Source organism: Bombina bombina, unplaced genomic scaffold (assembly GCF_027579735.1).
Source record: "Bombina bombina isolate aBomBom1 unplaced genomic scaffold, aBomBom1.pri scaffold_575, whole genome shotgun sequence".
Lineage (NCBI taxonomy): Eukaryota > Metazoa > Chordata > Amphibia > Anura > Bombinatoridae > Bombina > Bombina bombina.
Window position 1 is genome coordinate 158,651 of NW_026512818.1, and position 18,091 is coordinate 176,741.

General features: G+C 36.7%; 1 protein-coding gene across 1 annotated transcript in view; it reads right to left on the reverse strand.

The window, feature by feature from the left end:
• The window catches only part of LOC128644543 (3-hydroxyisobutyryl-CoA hydrolase, mitochondrial-like), a 215,400-nt gene that overhangs the window by 157,279 nt on the left and 40,030 nt on the right, over window positions 1–18,091 (reverse strand). Inside the window, exons 4-6 of the mRNA XM_053697120.1 lie at window positions 15,001–15,085; window positions 12,220–12,300; window positions 5,662–5,714 (exon numbers count right to left, since the gene is read on the reverse strand). Of these exons, the coding sequence (XP_053553095.1) occupies window positions 5,662–5,714; window positions 12,220–12,300; window positions 15,001–15,085 (219 nt within the window). The remainder of the gene's footprint in view (window positions 1–5,661; window positions 5,715–12,219; window positions 12,301–15,000; window positions 15,086–18,091) is intronic.

Below are 18,091 nucleotides of genomic sequence, written 5' to 3' on the forward strand. Positions count from 1 at the left end.
CCATTTCATGCATTATCCAATTTTAAGATTAATTCTGAAAAATCCGAGGTGCTCAACATCAACCTGGATGAACCCACCCTGCTTAGAGTTAAACAAATTACTCCGTTCACATGGTGCAAACGTACACTTCACTATTTAGGTATAGACCTAGCCATAACCTTAGGGGATACTTTTACAAAAAATTATGAATCGATCAAAAAAACTATTATTAGAGATCTTTCCTCATGGTTATCAAAAAGACTATCATGGTCTGGCAAAATAAATACCCTCAAAATGAACATATTCCCAATATTATTGTACATTCTTCAGTCACTACCAATTCCGTTATCAGCATCCTATATTCTAAGCATCCAAAAAGCGATTAGCGACTTTGCCTGGAATAAAAAACCACCTAGAATTAATAATATCATTATGCAAAAACCTAAACTTCAAGGCGGACTAGGTATCCCCAATATCACACTGTACAGGCAAGCCATTTTTCTGCAAAGAATAGTTGACTGGCACATTCATTATAACCATAAAATATGAGTACAATTAGAACACTTAATCTCAGATGCCCCTCATTTGGGTCGACTGTGTTGGCGTTTGGAAAAACCAAAACACAAAATGATGCATAGCACCCCACTGATAGTAGAAACCAATGCCACATGGGAACATATCCTATCCAAAAATACTATAATTTCATCTAAACCATCCCCTCTCACTTCTCTCATAGAGAACGGTCAATTTACAGTAGGACAGAACGCCTTACTAAACATAACGAACAAAAACACACAAGATCTATCTATTCACATGCTAACGTCAGGAGAAAAGATTCTCCCTCAAGCTGATCTTGTGGAAAAGGGCTATACCTATTTTCACAACTGGTTTAATTACCATAGAGAAAATCGATATATTTCATTTAACATGAACAGAGTAGAAACATGGTCAGACCACTAACACATTTTGAGTCTCTGTGTGTCATGTTCTTAGGACTATGTGTGTACACCTTTCACTCATTCCCTATAAACTCCCATCATACCTTTCAATCCTTGCCAATTAATGTTTGTGTGTGTAGTTAGCTGCACGTTTGAACTACCTGCTCTCTCAGGAATCGGCTAAAAAACTGATTATCATCTCCAAAGAAACTTTGATCATCTTTTCCAGCTACAGAGATTTACTGGTAACTCTTCAACTTGAATCTGGGATTTTATTCCCCTTCGTTATTAGTAACTAATACAACTCTACAGACAGCACTGATTCAAGTGCCTTCCGGCAACTACGTTCTCACTGAGGACATTAACCTTTGCAAATCCACTCAGAAGCTGAACCGGATTATCAGAGACATTAACTAATCATACTACCATCTGCATTACTTAAATTGCTAACTTACAGGCGGACCAGCATAATACCTATTAATTTCCTGACCGCTCATTGCGGTATTACAGTGACAGTCACTCTCTCGTAGCAAGGAAGGAATTGTTTTACTTTGGAACGTCTTCCTTCTCATCTGCATATAGCGGTAATCTTCACTACAACCTGAACAAGAATTAGTAACGTATACACTTCTGCATAATAACGGACTTACTTTATTATTGCTGTTCCTTTCAGTGTACGGGCGGGAACGCCTACACCTCTACGTCAGACTTCCATAGCCTATCCGGCCAACCTACTGAAGCTGAGCTGGAACAACCTCTCTGTCAACGTCATAAAAGAGCTGTTAGCCTCTAAAGTACCAAGACTGCATAAAAAGGAATCTGCTCTTGCTGCATTCAAGAACTTGTTATAGGGCATACTAAAACTATCCTGACAGCCTTATAAGAGAGCTATGCCAGACCCAGCTTTATAAAATCTCTGAATTCACAAATCAATTAAGCTCTCCTGTTACAGATTGCAACATATGTTCTCTCCTGTAACATAATAACAAGACTTTCCTTTAACATCTTTTCCTACTGCCAAGAATAGTTACAGATTATCTGCAGTTGAGACCTCAAAATTTCGGATTCCTGCATATCTTTCTTACACTGTGTACCCATACTCCTCCGATCTCTCATACTCTTTCAATGATACATAAAATACTCACAACTAACCACCCCGGATATATCCCACCATATATTGAGAATTGGGAAGATGACCTAGGAATAATTATTTTACCCCAAACCAGTGCAACAATCTTCCACAACATCTCAAAAATGTCAGTTTCACTTTCAGTTGTTGAAATTAACTGAAACATCCTACAATCGATAGTACTTTACCCCTAAGAAAATTTACAGCCTATTCCACCACAGATCAGACCAATGCTGGAGATGTGGCCACAAAGGCAGAAGCATGGCTCTTATGTGGTGGTGGTGTAATACAATTCAAAACTTCTGGAGACTAATTATAGAAGACATTGAGGTGATTCTCGAGACTCAATTTCTTCTGGATCCATTGATGTGGTTGTTAGGCAGCCCCCCCCCCCCCCAAATTAAACCTAAACCCTACAAAAAAAATTTTTACATGATGACTAATAGTATAAAAATTTTAATAGCAAAAAACTGGAACCTTGTCGATGTGGTCTCGTAAGGTGATAGAGTTCATAGAACTAGAGGAATATTATTATTTGGACGCGGAAATACTCGCTACTTGGGAACACTACCTCAAACACAACATTCACAACCAAGAGGACCCAACACTTTTCATGGGGAACCTCCAAATGACGGGTTGATATAACTATTAGTACTTTTGAGGTACTGTGTAGGATTAGCTATTACAAGCTTAAATAACAGCGGTGACGGATTATCCACAGCATAGGTCTTCAAAACAATTCTTGTACAAATGGGCAGCTCTTCTCTCTTTCTCTCTCTTTTCTTTCTTCTTGTAGACCCATTTTTCTTTCTCTTTTCTTCACACCCCCTATACAAAGATAAGACTACACCTAGGGTATAAATACAGGAAGGTGTTTCAATTTCTTCTCTATTTATATTCAATGTTACTATGGAAAATATGACTGACAATGTTACCCAGTCTGCAGGGAGCTGCGACTCCATACTGTAATATGTCTCTATTTCTTTCAATAAAGTCAGTTTTTAAAAAAAAAAAAAAAAAAAAAAAAAAAAAAATTAAAAAAAAATCTGTGATTAGCAGATGAGGAAAAGTGGAGAAAGTTGACCCTATTGTCACGCTTGTATATAGTAAGTTTAGATCATCTTGCTAGAAGTAGGTTACCAACTGCAACAAGACTCAATCACACCAGACACCCATGACACCCAATCATTGGCTGTATATCCCCCTGACCACACAACCACTGCAGACCAGTACAGTAGTAAACACTGCTTCAGAAGCAAGGCAGCTCAGTCAGAATCAAATGACCTGCAACTGCATTGTACAGATGTAGAATCCCTTTGTAATGGCAGAGGTGCGGGTATCTTCATTTAGCAGTTTAATAGTGAGGTATAGAAGGCTTTAACTCTAAAAGGGCTATTCATCTAATGGTGTTAATAGTGCTGCTTGGACTGATAATAATGTATTTGGGTATGTATAATTAATAGTGACATTCTTACCCAGTTTACTATCAAGGAGTTTACTGCTAAATAAAAGCAGTGCATAGTGTTGCCTGACGTTGCAATCCCTTTATTTTCACAGGATGCAGGGTTTTAAAGATAAGGTATGGAGACAATGTGGTGCTAAAAAGTGTGTTTCACTTATGCTTTTCACTAAAGTTCTGTCTTTAAATTTCTAATTCATCATATACACCGAACACTAAAGTTAGTGATGGAAACTAAAGCAAAAATCTTATATTTGAAATGATACCCTTTATATATTCACTGCTCAGTGCAAACATGGCACATCTGTAACATCCTGAAGGGGATGGTGATACTGAAACAGTGCATTCCAACCTTACACAAATAGACACACATATCAGTAAGAGTCCCTTCTTTTTAATGATGGGCCACCTCTTGTTCCAGACATTAAAGGGAGATGAAACCCAAATTTGTTATTTCGTTATTCAGATAGAGAATACAAGTTTAAACAACTTTGCAATGTACTTCTATTATTTGACTTGTTTCCTTCTCTTGTTATCCTTTGCAGAAATGTTTATCTAGGCAAGTTCAGGAGCAGCAGAGAACCTAGGTTCTAGCTGCTGATTGGTGGCACCACTAGTGCATTGCTGCTCCTTCAACAAATTATACCAAGAGAATGCAACAAATTAGATAATAGAAGTAAATTAGAAAGTTGTTTAAAATTGTATTATCTATCTGAATCATGATAGAATTTTTTGGGGTTTCATGTCCCTTTAAGTGATGTTTGCAAAAATGTCCATTACTGAGCACACAATGTGTGGATTTGAGTAAAGCAAAATCAGGGCCAGACTTAAAGGGCCATAATACCCAAATGTTTAAACACTTGAAAGTGATGCAGCATAGCTGTAAAAAGCGGACTAGAAAATATCACCTGAACATCTCTATGTAAAAAAGAAAGATATTTTACCTCAAAAGTTCCTCAGTAGCCACCTCCCATTGTAAAGGATTTCTAAGCAGCATTTTAGTGTGTCTGTCCTAGGACAGCTTAGGGGATGAGCCTCGTGAACTCTCATATTATTTCACCAATCAGGTAAAGGAAGCTTACTATGAAATCTCATGAGAGTTAAGTCAAATCTCATGAGATCACAGTAAGAGTTCATGACCTCAGCACTGCTGATGCTGATTGGCTGCTGTTTATTTCTTAATTTTTTTTTTTTTTTTTTAACCTGCAGCTGGGAGCAGCTGAGTATAACTTTTTACACAGAACTTACTCTGCTGAGCTGAGGAGATTGTGAGGTAAAATATCTTCCTTTTTTACATAGAGATGCTCAGGTGATATTTTCCTGTCAGCTTTTTACAGTTATACTGCATCAGTTTCAAGTGATTTAGCATATGAGTATTATGTCCCTTTAAAATGCTAGCGCTATAAGGATCAGTTTAATGAGATCAACAATGTCATTAAAAACAAATGCTGCTCAATGATGTCACCACTAACATGTTCCCCACTATTACCGACTAACATGTAAAGTTTTATCAATTAAGTAGTCGGGTAGGTGGCCGTGAAAGTATATTAGATGGTCGTTAAATAAAAAAACACATGGATCACATTTTTACCTGAGAAACATATAATTTTCTACTTCAGAATCTGTGGCTAAAACTCCCTGATTATTTTGTTATTTCTGCATCACTTACTCTCAAATGTTCTACACATATTTATGTAGCCATCTGCCCCCAAGTGCTCTCAAACTTCAGTGTCCCAGACAGACCCTTCTCTTCACTTTTTTCCCCAGAATAATCTAGTCCCAGAGAGCCTCTATTCTTAGTGTGACATTGCTAAGCCTCCAACAGACGGTTTACTTTTTTTTAATGTGAAAGTATATTCTGTGTACCCCATCAACACAGCTTGTCCCTTCTAAACAAGGATTTTTGACAAAGCCCATCCCTCTAATTTTATCCACCCACCAATCCTTAAATTGACACTGAAAGAACCAGGACTCCAGGACAGACATCTGTTTTAAGTGAGACACACCATCTCTTTCCATAGAACCTGGCCTTTTCTTCCAACATTCTCTGTCTTATTATGGGGAAAATAAAGAAATATCTAACCTTAAACTGAACAATGTAACACTTTTCCTCATGTTTTAACCATAATAATTTACAAATGAGCAAGTTTACTTACACCTCCCATTGTAATTCCGTCAATTAGAGCCACATAGGGTTTTTTGTATGTACCTAAGAGAAAAACAAATACTATAAGCAAAATGCCTGCAATACGAATTCATTTATTATACAGTTCTTGCATAAAATACAATCTTCTTACAATCCCAGGTGCCAGGGAGCCACTGGTGCCTTGAAATTAGGCCCTGGCGACCTGGTTTAGAGTCCTCAAGACACCAATAGGGTTTTGCAGTAGCTATTGGACAGAATCTTTGTTCTCAATCTTCTTTCAACGCTTGGTATTTTCCAATGAGAATAAGGGAAATCCCTTTATTGATCTGTGTTGGCAAACATAACTTTTAAATATCCGGAGTACACGGTGGTGAATTTAATGTCTAATAGTTTAATGCAAAAAAGGCTCTTAGACGAGCTAAAACATTTTGTCTTTTCTATTGTTTTGTTTTTCTATTTGCACGTAAGTGCTAGGCTGAGGTATCTGGATATCGACAAGGAATCTGGGTAGCTGCATTTTTTTTCTTCTATATTTTTGCACTGGATGCACTTTTTTCTTTTATATTTTTTGGTTATTTTCTTTTAAGGCTTTATAGAGGAGAGATTGGGTAGATGAATGTTTATTTTCTTCTTTTTGTTATCTCAGTAAAGCGACAGAAGATAGAGATAGGATTATCACCTATATAACATTTTAACAAATATAAAACATATGTATAGCTTTTAAGGGTGAAAGTGCACCTATTAATTCCCTATTTTTAGGTGTCTGTTGGCCTATATAAGAAAGTACAGCATATATATAGTACGTGCAGCAGCAGATAGAACACACCATTACAAGTCGGGAGCAGTGCTAAGCTATGGAAGCAAAATGTTAAGTGGCATAATTACCTACATCATAATAACAATATAGAGCTCAATTTAAATTATGGACATTTCTGCCCCACACATACATGCACATTAGATGGCTAGTAATGTCTTTTGGTCCTTTCAAAATTACAGCACTTTTTCTAGTACCAACTTGTTATGGTCTATATGGATAACAACTTGATTATTCCACCACCCATAAATGAACAGAGACTGCACATAAAAGTAAGTCTTGTGCAGTCTTCAGGTCCACCATCTCTATGGTAAGTTGGAGATATATACATTCAAAGTAAACCCAATAGAATTCCAAGATATTATTCTCTCCACAATGGCATATTTGAGAATCCTAAAAATGTAAGGTCTTTCTGTTGTAGCAATTGCATTGACTTGCAAAAAGATATCTACTAATTTTCTGGGCTCAAAGTACTCTCAACCTCTTTTACATGAATATTTCAATACTATTTGATTCTGATCCAGGGTTACCCTCTGAATTAGCTGCTTCATAGTCTGCTGGTGCTTTGATTTCCCATAATAATTCTACATAAGAAAATGTTATCATCCGGTAGCATTTTTGTCAAAAGAAAAAAAAAGCCCCATCAATAGAATAGTAATGTAACATTTCTAGAAATACGAAAGGTGAGAGAGCGAGAAAACAAACATGCTTTCCCCAGAAAAAGAAAAATGGTAAAATTAAAATATAAGCAATAAATTATTATTTATCATTAGTAACTTTTCATAAAATTCTGCTATATTTCATATTTATACAATTTCAAAGTTAACAAGCCTTTGCCTTGTATAAGCATAATTTAAGTTCTACCAAAGAGAAAGCTACAAAACTGTGGATAAAACAGTTCTTATCTGCCAGTAAATGAATTACCTCTATAAGCAAAGCAGTAATGCTACAATACATTGAACATTCTACACTAGATTTTTCTTTGTATAAGTGTGTTGTAGAATATCCAATTATATAGCCCATCTGGGCGTGTTTTTGTAAAAATGAATAGTTTTGCTTATTTTTAAATAACATTGTGCTGATTTTCAGACTCCTAACCAAGCCCCAAAGATTTAGATGTATACTGATGTATACAGATTTCATATTGCTTCTGTCTCTATAATTGGTATATTCATATGCAGGGGAGGGGGTGCTGCTCTCAGCCCCTTTCAGTGGGTGTTCCAAACTAATCTTATCAACAGTGCTAAATTGGAAGCTTCTAAGTATGTTTTTAAAGGGTTTTATACTGGATTTTTACAGGGCTCACAATTACCATTGGCGAGTGGAAATTTAATGGTGGCGAGTGAAAGTTAGTGAGTGAATGTTGAATCAAACTGTACACTCCTATTGCAGCATTAACAAACACACATTTTGGGCTATGTGCTAAAAATATTATATATCCTTGAAAGGGCAAAGATATGTTATTCCTCTATGGCTGTAGAAACACTATTAGTGCTTAGACTGTTACTTCTGAGAGAGAGAGAGATTAGAGAGGAAAAGTAAAAGTGGAGTAGAAGATAACTTTATGAGAGAGTGGAGAAAACAAAAAAAAAGATTGAAGAGAGGAGGGAGGGAAGAAAGATACTTGAGAGAGAAGTTAGAGATAATTATTAATAGAAAATCTCCAGGTCTGCTATGACCTTCCATAACTGACAGCACTCTTTCTCCATTATCTCGATTTAACAACTTCCTATTTTTATCCTACTGTTGTCTTACCCAGAACCACCAAGTTGATGTTGCTAACTGCTATGCACTTATTTATGTTAATCTATTACTGTATGTAGCATTTTTTAATTTGTTAAAGTATAAAATAAAAATATTAATAATGACTGCACAATAATGTGTTTCACAATGGCTAAACATATGCAAAGAGGGGGTAGAGTAGTGGGTGTGGCGAGTAACATTTTGGCCTGGCTAGTAGCTCACGACCTGAAATTTTGAGCCCTGATTTTTATATCAGTATCTATGCATATTATTATTTATAGTTGTGTCTATAACATGCAGTTACATTAAAATTGGTGTATACTGTCCCTTTAATGAACCCTGTTAGCTATATATCTAATTAAAATTTATAACGGTAAACAGGTGATGTGCTCAACAGAGAAAAAAACAAGCAGGCTGACCAAAAAAATAAACAATCAATAGGAGGTTCTCCACTGTGCTATAAGGACAACCTATGCAAGGGTGGTCATCACACAGGATTGATCCCAAATTGTTCTTGGTTCCTTTCTTGCAATAAAAATATTCTGGGCCCAACGTGCACTAACTTTAGGACTTCAGATATTACAACCGTACATGCTTCTTCTCCCCATAGACTTTAATGGAGGGCGCTGAAGAAAAAACCTAACACTTATCGCTCGCACGCTGAACAGAGAGGAGTTAGCAATATTTCACATTCAATTTTCTTCACATACAGGAAATTTTTATTTTATTTTAAATACATACACACATCTATACCTATATATCTATTAATAAATATATATATTTTCTTATTATTTTTTTATTAAAATGTACATTATTTTCTATGTGAAGAACAATGGAATGTAAAATTGTGATAAAAGTAGATGAAGCGAGAGCCAAAAAGGCTAAGGTGAATGTATAAAGGTCACAATTTTATTGTACACAGTATAAAACACAAATTAAGCTAAAATTCATGGATCCATGATTCACAAAAATAAAATATTAAATAATTTTACTGGGACATTTTTACAACAATATATGCATTGGCCACTTATTTCCAACTGTATGTGTAAATTGTTGTCGTCTCTAATAGACTGTTGCTGTTTTTACTATAACTGTTTATTTAATATTTTATTTTTGTGAATCATGGATCCATGAAGTTTAGATTAATTTGTATTTTATACTTTGTACATTCACCTTAGCCTTTTTGGCGCTTGCTTTATCTACTTTTATCACTATCACAAGGTTTACTAGGAGACCCATTGAAGGGAGCTAGGAATGTAAAATTGTGTAACGCAATTTGGGTTGGTAGCTTAAGGTCTAACACTTTGTTGGGTTAGCAAAAATGAAGAATTAGTTATCTTAAGACGCGTTCTGTAAATATTAAATATAAGATACTGAAAAAAATATTAAGAGAAATAGATACTGTAAAATACACATATATTCTATGGATTTTTTTAAGAATCGAAAGTGGGTAGTGAAAAGAATCACCCCCTTGAAAATAATCACATTTTCTTGATTTGCAGCCTGAAATAAAACAGTTTTTGTTTATCCAGTTGTAATTACTTAGTTCAACATAAAACATCCAAGTGAAAGATATAACAACAACATGTCTGGCAAAAATAAAGACAATTCAAAAACAGAATCACTGAGTTGCAAAAAGGATCACCCCCTCCTAAAATGACTTGTAAACTCAATCAGGAATAGCTAATCTCCTTCTCAACGGCACACACAAAGCCATTTGACCTTCAACTGTGATCAGCTGTGGGCATATTGATTAGCTCTATCTAGAAGTTATAGACCCAACCTACTATAGGGTGAGCATGCATGTGTTCAAGGACGGAAACATATGAAAAAAGCTACAAGGCACCATCCAGCTTGGTGAGTAGTAAGGTGTCCTCATATATACAGTTATTGTATACTCCTTATAGGGCACTGGGGACGCTCATGATCTCTAGCCCTGATTGAAATGTTAATAAAAGGGACATTACACACTTTTTGCTTATGTTTATGGTGCTTGTACTATACTAAGCTAATTCTGTAACCTGCTTTCAAAATCAAATACCTGGTTTAGGCAATTTGCAGCATTTTGAAAACATAAATTACAGGATTTGCTTTGTTCTTTTAAGAGTGTGGACAAGCACAACTTTATTACACAAAGACAAGAAGTCTTTAATATCCTGTTAAGTTTCTTTAGATTTTACTGCAGAGGTGCAGGAGCACAAGCTGCTGGGTCTGGGGCAAGTGTGACAGCAACTGATTGGCTGTACAGTCTTTCAATAGAAAGTAAAAAAAATGCATGCAGCAAGGGGCATTCCTGAAAGGCACGTTGTAAACACAGAGTGCAAAAAGGTACTTTCCAAAATCCAAAAGAAATGTTTCTTTTCTTGAGTATGGTGGCTTGATCTTGTCAAGTCTTGGCATGCTGGAGATTCCATGAAAAACCCTCTTCTATGTTGTTTTCTACTTATTTAAAGCATAATAAAGAGACCTTTTTTTTCGTTGTTTATTTTGTGTGGATATTTCTCATTTTTAAATTAAACAGAAGTATTTCTACAGCTTCTAACTGGAGGGCATCTGGCTAGGATTGAGTATCATTTACATATTTTTAGAAGTCAGTGCAAACTTAAAGGGACATAACTGCTGGGTACAACTACAATAGCTGGGTTACTACTCACCATGCTTATTATTTTCCTCCTGTGCCTCCAGCTCTCTTCAAAGCCATTCTTTTATTTTAGCACTTTACTGGTAAGTGAAGTAGAACATCTCTGCACTGGGCAATGCTCAAGCATTGTTGCATCATGTGGCACAAGCAGTGCACATTCACAGGGGATATAGTTGTCTTCTTGACAAGCTGTATCATGCACTTCAGTGTAGGGTGCACAGTACAGAATGGGAGCTGGTTACACTGCTCTATATTACTCCTACGTTTTTGTTTGTTTTCTTTTAAATTCTTTAGAAAACTGCAAAAATGTAAACCTTGCTCTTTCTATAATGCAAGCTAATCCAAAGTGCAAGGTACAGCTGGATGTAACAATACGCTTGTTCCAAGATGGCGGCACCCAGCATAAAGATACAGAGCTTTACTAGCTCCTATAATGGGTTAAAATAAGAGAAATATTTTAATCAAAAGTCAACTGTAAATCCAACAAAGTTATCTACCAGCACAGGTGTAGATATAACCTTAAAGTGAAGGTAACGTTTTCCTGTTTTTTGCACATTATTGTATTATTTATATATTGTATAGTCTGATCGCCATATTTTTTTTTAAATCTTTATATATAAAAAATGGAAATAAAAAGGATTTGTTTTTACATACGCTTCCCTTCTTTACTCCTCCCCTCCATGAATTTCCGGGTTTCTGAGACTGTGACGTATAGAGCGGTCCCACCCGCTCTATACGTAGTACAAAAGCGCATTCTCGTTTGTTATTACAGACGACAGAAGGAATGTGGTTAGTAGGGAATCCTTATTGCGTCTGCGCTAAACTGGAACAAGCTTTTGTTATAACAGGGAGGAAGTAAAGGCAACGCATGCGCATATCAACAAGTTATGCGGTGACGTAATATGACGGCCGCCTAACGGCCAGTATTTCAATTGGATTGTCAAACAACGTGACCGGGCTAAGAAAAAAAAAAAAAGGGTTGTTTTAAAAGGGTACAGAAATGGATTAAAAACCGGCAATAACTTAATAAATATAGCGAAATTAAAAAAAATCATGAATTAAAGTCCCATTCAATTTTTGTGTATTTACAGGGGAAGCAATATAATAGATCAAACTTTACCTTCACTTTAAGGTTAAGGCTTAAAAGGTGTTATCTGTGGCACAAAAAAAGAAAAAGAAAGCAAAGTAATTTAGGGTTTGGGCTTGGGCTACTATACCATAATATCAAAAAGGCATTGTGGATTATACACCAGGTACCAATTATTATTATTATTATTATTATTTGTAGAGCACTAACAATAACACACTAAGAACTCAGTGATACTGATAGAACTGTTTGACATGGATAAATTAAAAAAAAACATTCTTACCAATGGCATTGTTCAGGATGTATTCTTCTCGGAAAAAGTCTTGAGCAAGACTTTCTCCCGCTTTCCCTGCTTCCGTAACAGCTGAGAAAGATAAACAAAAACTCTGGATTAGTTGGAGATGTATTTCCATACAAATTAAATATTAATTAAAGGGATAGTAAACTCCAAAATGTTCTTTCATGATTTGGATAGAATATTCAATTTAAACAACTTTCCAATTTACTTCTAATTATCTTGTTATCCATTGCTGAAGGAACAGCATTGCACTACTGACAGCTAGCTGAACACATATAGTTAGCCAATCACAAGAGACAAATGTGTGCAGGCACCAATTAGCAGCAGCTCTCACTAGTGTATGATACGTGCATATTCATTTTTAACAAGGGATACTAAGAGAACAAAAGCACATGTGAAAATAGAAGTGAATTTAAAAGTGTCTTAAAATGACATGCTCTATCTGAATCATATTCCTTTAACATTTAAATATGATTTATTAAATGATTCTAAAAAAACATTTTTTAAATATATTTTTTCAATTATGCTTTTGCTCTTCATTCATTGGCATGCAAATTAATAGTATGTAAACTTATTTTGATACTTTTATAATATTCTGATTAAACATGTTCTATTTTAAAAACACATTTTGTATAGTGCAACAGCAATATTTGAAAAGTAAGTTTACATAGTAGCGGTTACGGTCTTCAATCGGATATAATTAACATTAATATCATGTACACAAAATCTTCCTAAAAAGACAATACGTCAAAAGTTCAAAAAAACTGTTTATTTAAATCACAAAAAGACTTTAAATACATAATATAGTATTTAACAGTAAAATACATACAGTAAATACAAGAAACTACACACCCCTAAGCTTTTATATGTTTGTTATTAAGGTGTTTTTTCCCCCTTTAACAATGGTGATAACATACATAGCAAATATACAAGCGTTCTATGAGAGTGCACATTGTAGGGTGTGTAAATATGCTTTGAATGCACGCCCCTCCCTATGGCCAAGATCTGAGTTCACTAGCGATATGGGTGGATTCTTCATCAGGCAGCAATCCCAATTGTTTCTTATGGAAGGTACATTGCCACTCATCAGGACTGGTAGGGTCAGCCAACTTTTTTATAAAATATAGCCGGCCGGATAGATTGCGGGACCGGTGAGACAAAACAGACCATTTCTCGTGGGTCTGGCAATGCTTTTTTCATTGGGCCCAAGTAACTAATAATAACTAGTACTCCTGCTCCTCTGCGGCTCATACTTTCTAAATGATACGCTCCTTTGTGAAACGCCTTTATGAGAATAGAAATGCATAATCCATTTGCATAAAAGCTTTTTTGTAATTATTCTAGTAATATTTATTGCAGGTTTCCTGTCACAGCAACTCAAAAAGGTGACGTGGGGTGAAAATGTGCATGCACCATACCTACTGCAGTATGCTTTGCAGGTCACATGTACAGTAAGAGATGTCAAAAACTTTTAACTCTTGCTATTATTTTTGCACATCAGTGTATTTTCATTACCATTCATTTCAAATGTAATCTTTTTTTTTTCTTTAGGAATAAAGGGACACTAAACCAAAAAAAAATATTTCATGATTCAAGTAGAGAACACAATTTTAAACAATATTCCAATTTACTTCTATTTTCTAATTTGCTTCATTCTTTACATATGCAATGCATATGGAAGAGCCAATCACACGAGGGATCTATGTGCAGCAACCAATCAGCAGCTACTGAGCCTATCTAGATATGCTTTTCAGCAATGTATATCAAGAGAATGAAGCAAATTAGATAAAAGAAGTAAATTAGAAAGTTGTTTAAAATTGCATGCTCTTTTTAAATCATGAAAGAAAAAAATATGGGTTTCATGTTCCTTTAAGAGTAGTGTAAAGTGAAAAATATTGTTTGCATTAATAGCGGATTCCAATTATACACTTGTATTTTAGAGAACTCAAAGTTCATAGCATTAGTGAAGAGAGAGCAAGATATTGCATTGGGAAAAGCCAATATTCTTACAGTTTTGGCAAATACCGTACTAACAACAGGATTGCCTAGATAAGTCCGTGTGAGCTAATAGCTTTTAGTCTGCCAAAATGTAACAAGCTAATTAATGGGAAATACAATAGTATAGCTCCATAAGTTCATTTTAAACTCCGTTTATTGTAACATAGATTTTAGGGAACTACTGATTTTGCAAGTTTTGGACACCTATAACATTTTTTTTTCAGCAAAGAATTTTTTATCACCTGCCCTCACAGGATATGTGCATATGCCACTGAAAAACAGTAAGAACTGTTACTAGAAGCATTTTTACTAACAAAAATACACAGTGAAAATGCTTAGATTTCACCCATGCACATTTTATTTTTGACCTTTCTATACCTTTAATAAACAGACTTTATATTACATTCTGCCCAAGAGATGCACACAGGTGCTTTATTTGCTATTTAGTCTAAGGGAGTGCTTGACAGTGGCAACCTGTGAAGCTCTGGTGAACTCAATTCCCAAGAGGGTTAAGGCAGTGCTGGAAAATAATGGTGACCACACAAAATATTAACACTTTGGGCCCAATTTGGACATTTCCACTTAGGGGTGTACTCACTTTTGTGAGATACTGTATATATTATTTAGCAAGTTTAAATATTTGTGAGTATATTCTAGTAGTTTCATATAAAAGTTACTCCTTTTAAAGAGATGACTTTAATATGCATTTATATAGCTTGTGTCTTTACAGAAAGAGCTTCCTCTGTTTTCACAAACGCAATCCCTTACCTCGTATGTCTCCTCCAGCGCAAAATGCTTTGTCTCCGGCGCCTTTAATAATCACCAGAAAGGTTTCCGGGTCTTCTTCCCAAAGCTAAAGACAATAAAAAGGTTTTATAGATAAAATGTTCTGCCTATAGTACAGGGAAAAACATGTGAAATAAAATAAAAATAATCATTGATGATTCAAGGTTAGCCCTTGTCTTTAGAGAGCTAGTTTTGCATTCTATTTTTTAAGTTATTTTAAAGGGTCATGAAAGACAAATGTTGTATTTCATGATTCAGAACGAGCATGCAAAGTTTAAACTAATTTCCAATTTACTTCTATTATCTAATTTGCTTCATTCTCTTCATATCCTTTGTTGAAAAGCATATCTAATTAGGCTCAGTAGCACACAGATGCCTTGTGTGATTAGATCACACATGGCTCACCTATTTCTTCCACAAAGGCTATCTAAATAATTAAACAAATTAGATAATGGAAGTAAATTGGAATGTTGTTTAAAATTGTATTCTCTATTTGAATCATGAAAGAAAAAGTTTGTGTTTCATGTCCCTTTAACAATGCTGGAATTGGAACAGATGCATTCAAGCGGAAGTGTTATTTTGATATCAACCCTTGATTGGGTTGATATCATTTGCTATGGCTTACAAGGAAGTTCTTACTTCTGAAATAACAGAATTTATGTTTACCTGATAAATTTCTTTCTCCAACGGTGTGTCCGGTCCACGGCGTCATCCTTACTTGTGGGATATTCTCTTCCCCAACAGGAAATGGCAAAGAGCCCAGCAAAGCTGGTCACATGATCCCTCCTAGGCTCCGCCTACCCCAGTCATTCGACCGACGTAAAGGAGGAATAATAGCATAGGAGAAACCATATGGTACCGTGGTGACTGTAGTTAAAGAAAATAAATTATCAGACCTGATTAAAAAACCAGGGCGGGCCGTGGACCGGACACACCGTTGGAGAAAGAAATTTATCAGGTAAACATAAATTCTGTTTTCTCCAACATAGGTGTGTCCGGTCCACGGCGTCATCCTTACTTGTGGGAACCAATACCAAAGCTTTAGGACACGGATGAAGGGAGGGAGCAAATCAGGTCACCTAAATGGAAGGCACCACGGCTTGCAAAACCTTTCTCCCAAAAATAGCCTCAGAAGAAGCAAAAGTATCAAACTTGTAAAATTTGGTAAAAGTGTGCAGTGAAGACCAAGTCGCTGCCCTACATATCTGATCAACAGAAGCCTCGTTCTTGAAGGCCCATGTGGAAGCCACAGCCCTAGTGGAATGAGCTGTGATTCTTTCGGGAGGCTGCCGTCCGGCAGTCTCGTAAGCCAATCTGATGATGCTTTTAATCCAAAAAGAGAGAGAGGTAGAAGTTGCTTTTTGACCTCTCCTTTTACCTGAATAAACAACAAACAAGGAAGATGTTTGTCTAAAATCCTTTGTAGCATCTAAATAGAATTTTAGAGCGCGAACAACATCCAAATTGTGCAACAAGCGTTCCTTCTTTGAAACTGGTTTCGGACACAGAGAAGGTACGATAATCTCCTGGTTAATGTTTTTGTTAGAAACAACTTTTGGAAGAAAACCAGGTTTAGTACGTAAAACCACCTTATCTGCATGGAACACCAGATAAGGAGGAGAACACTGCAGAGCAGATAATTCTGAAACTCTTCTAGCAGAAGAAATTGCAACTAAAAACAAAACTTTCCAAGATAATAACTTAATATCAACGGAATGTAAGGGTTCAAACGGAACCCCCTGAAGAACTGAAAGAACTAAATTGAGACTCCAAGGAGGAGTCAAAGGTTTGTAAACAGGCTTGATTCTAACCAGAGCCTGAACAAAGGCTTGAACATCTGGCACAGCTGCCAGTTTTTTGTGAAGTAACACCGACAAGGCAGAAATCTGTCCCTTCAGGGAACTTGCCGATAATCCTTTTTCCAATCCTTCTTGAAGGAAGGATAGAATCCTAGGAATCTTAACCTTGTCCCAAGGGAATCCTTTAGATTCACACCAACAGATATATTTTTTCCAAATTTTGTGGTAAATCTTTCTAGTTACAGGCTTTCTGGCCTGAACAAGAGTATCGATAACAGAATCTGAGAAACCTCGCTTCGATAAAATCAAGCGTTCAATCTCCAAGCAGTCAGCTGGAGTGAAACCAGATTCGGATGTTCGAACGGACCCTGAACAAGAAGGTCTCGTCTCAAAGGTAGCTTCCAAGGTGGAGCCGATGACATATTCACCAGATCTGCATACCAAGTCCTGCGTGGCCACGCAGGAGCTATCAAGATCACCGACGCCCTCTCCTGATTGATCCTGGCTACCAGCCTGGGGATGAGAGGAAACGGCGGGAACACATAAGCTAGTTTGAAGGTCCAAGGTGCTACTAGTGCATCCACTAGAGCCGCCTTGGGATCCCTGGATCTGGACCCGTAGCAAGGAACTTTGAAGTTCTGACGAGAGGCCATCAGATCCATGTCTGGAATGCCCCATAGTTGAGTGACTTGGGCAAAGATTTCCGGATGGAGTTCCCACTCCCCCGGATGCAATGTCTGACGACTCAGAAAATCCGCTTCCCAATTTTCCACTCCCGGGATGTGGATAGCAGACAGGTGGCAGGAGTGAGACTCCGCCCATAGAATAATCTTGGTCACTTCTTCCATCGCTAGGGAACTCCTTGTTCCCCCCTGATGGTTGATGTACGCAACAGTCGTCATGTTGTCTGATTGAAACCGTATGAACTTGGTCCTCGCTAGCTGAGGCCAAGCCTTGAGAGCATTGAATATCGCTCTCAGTTCCAGAATATTTATCGGTAGAAGAGATTCTTCCCGAGACCAAAGACCCTGAGCTTTCAGGGATCCCCAGACCGCGCCCCAGCCCATCAGACTGGCGTCGGTCGTGACAATGACCCACTCTGGTCTGCGGAATGTCATCCCTCGTGACAGGTTGTCCAGGGACAGCCACCAACGGAGTGAGTCTCTGGTCCTCTGATTTACTTGTATCTTTGGAGACAAGTCTGTATAGTCCCCATTCCACTGACTGAGCATGCACAGTTGTAATGGTCTTAGATGAATGCGCGCAAAAGGAAC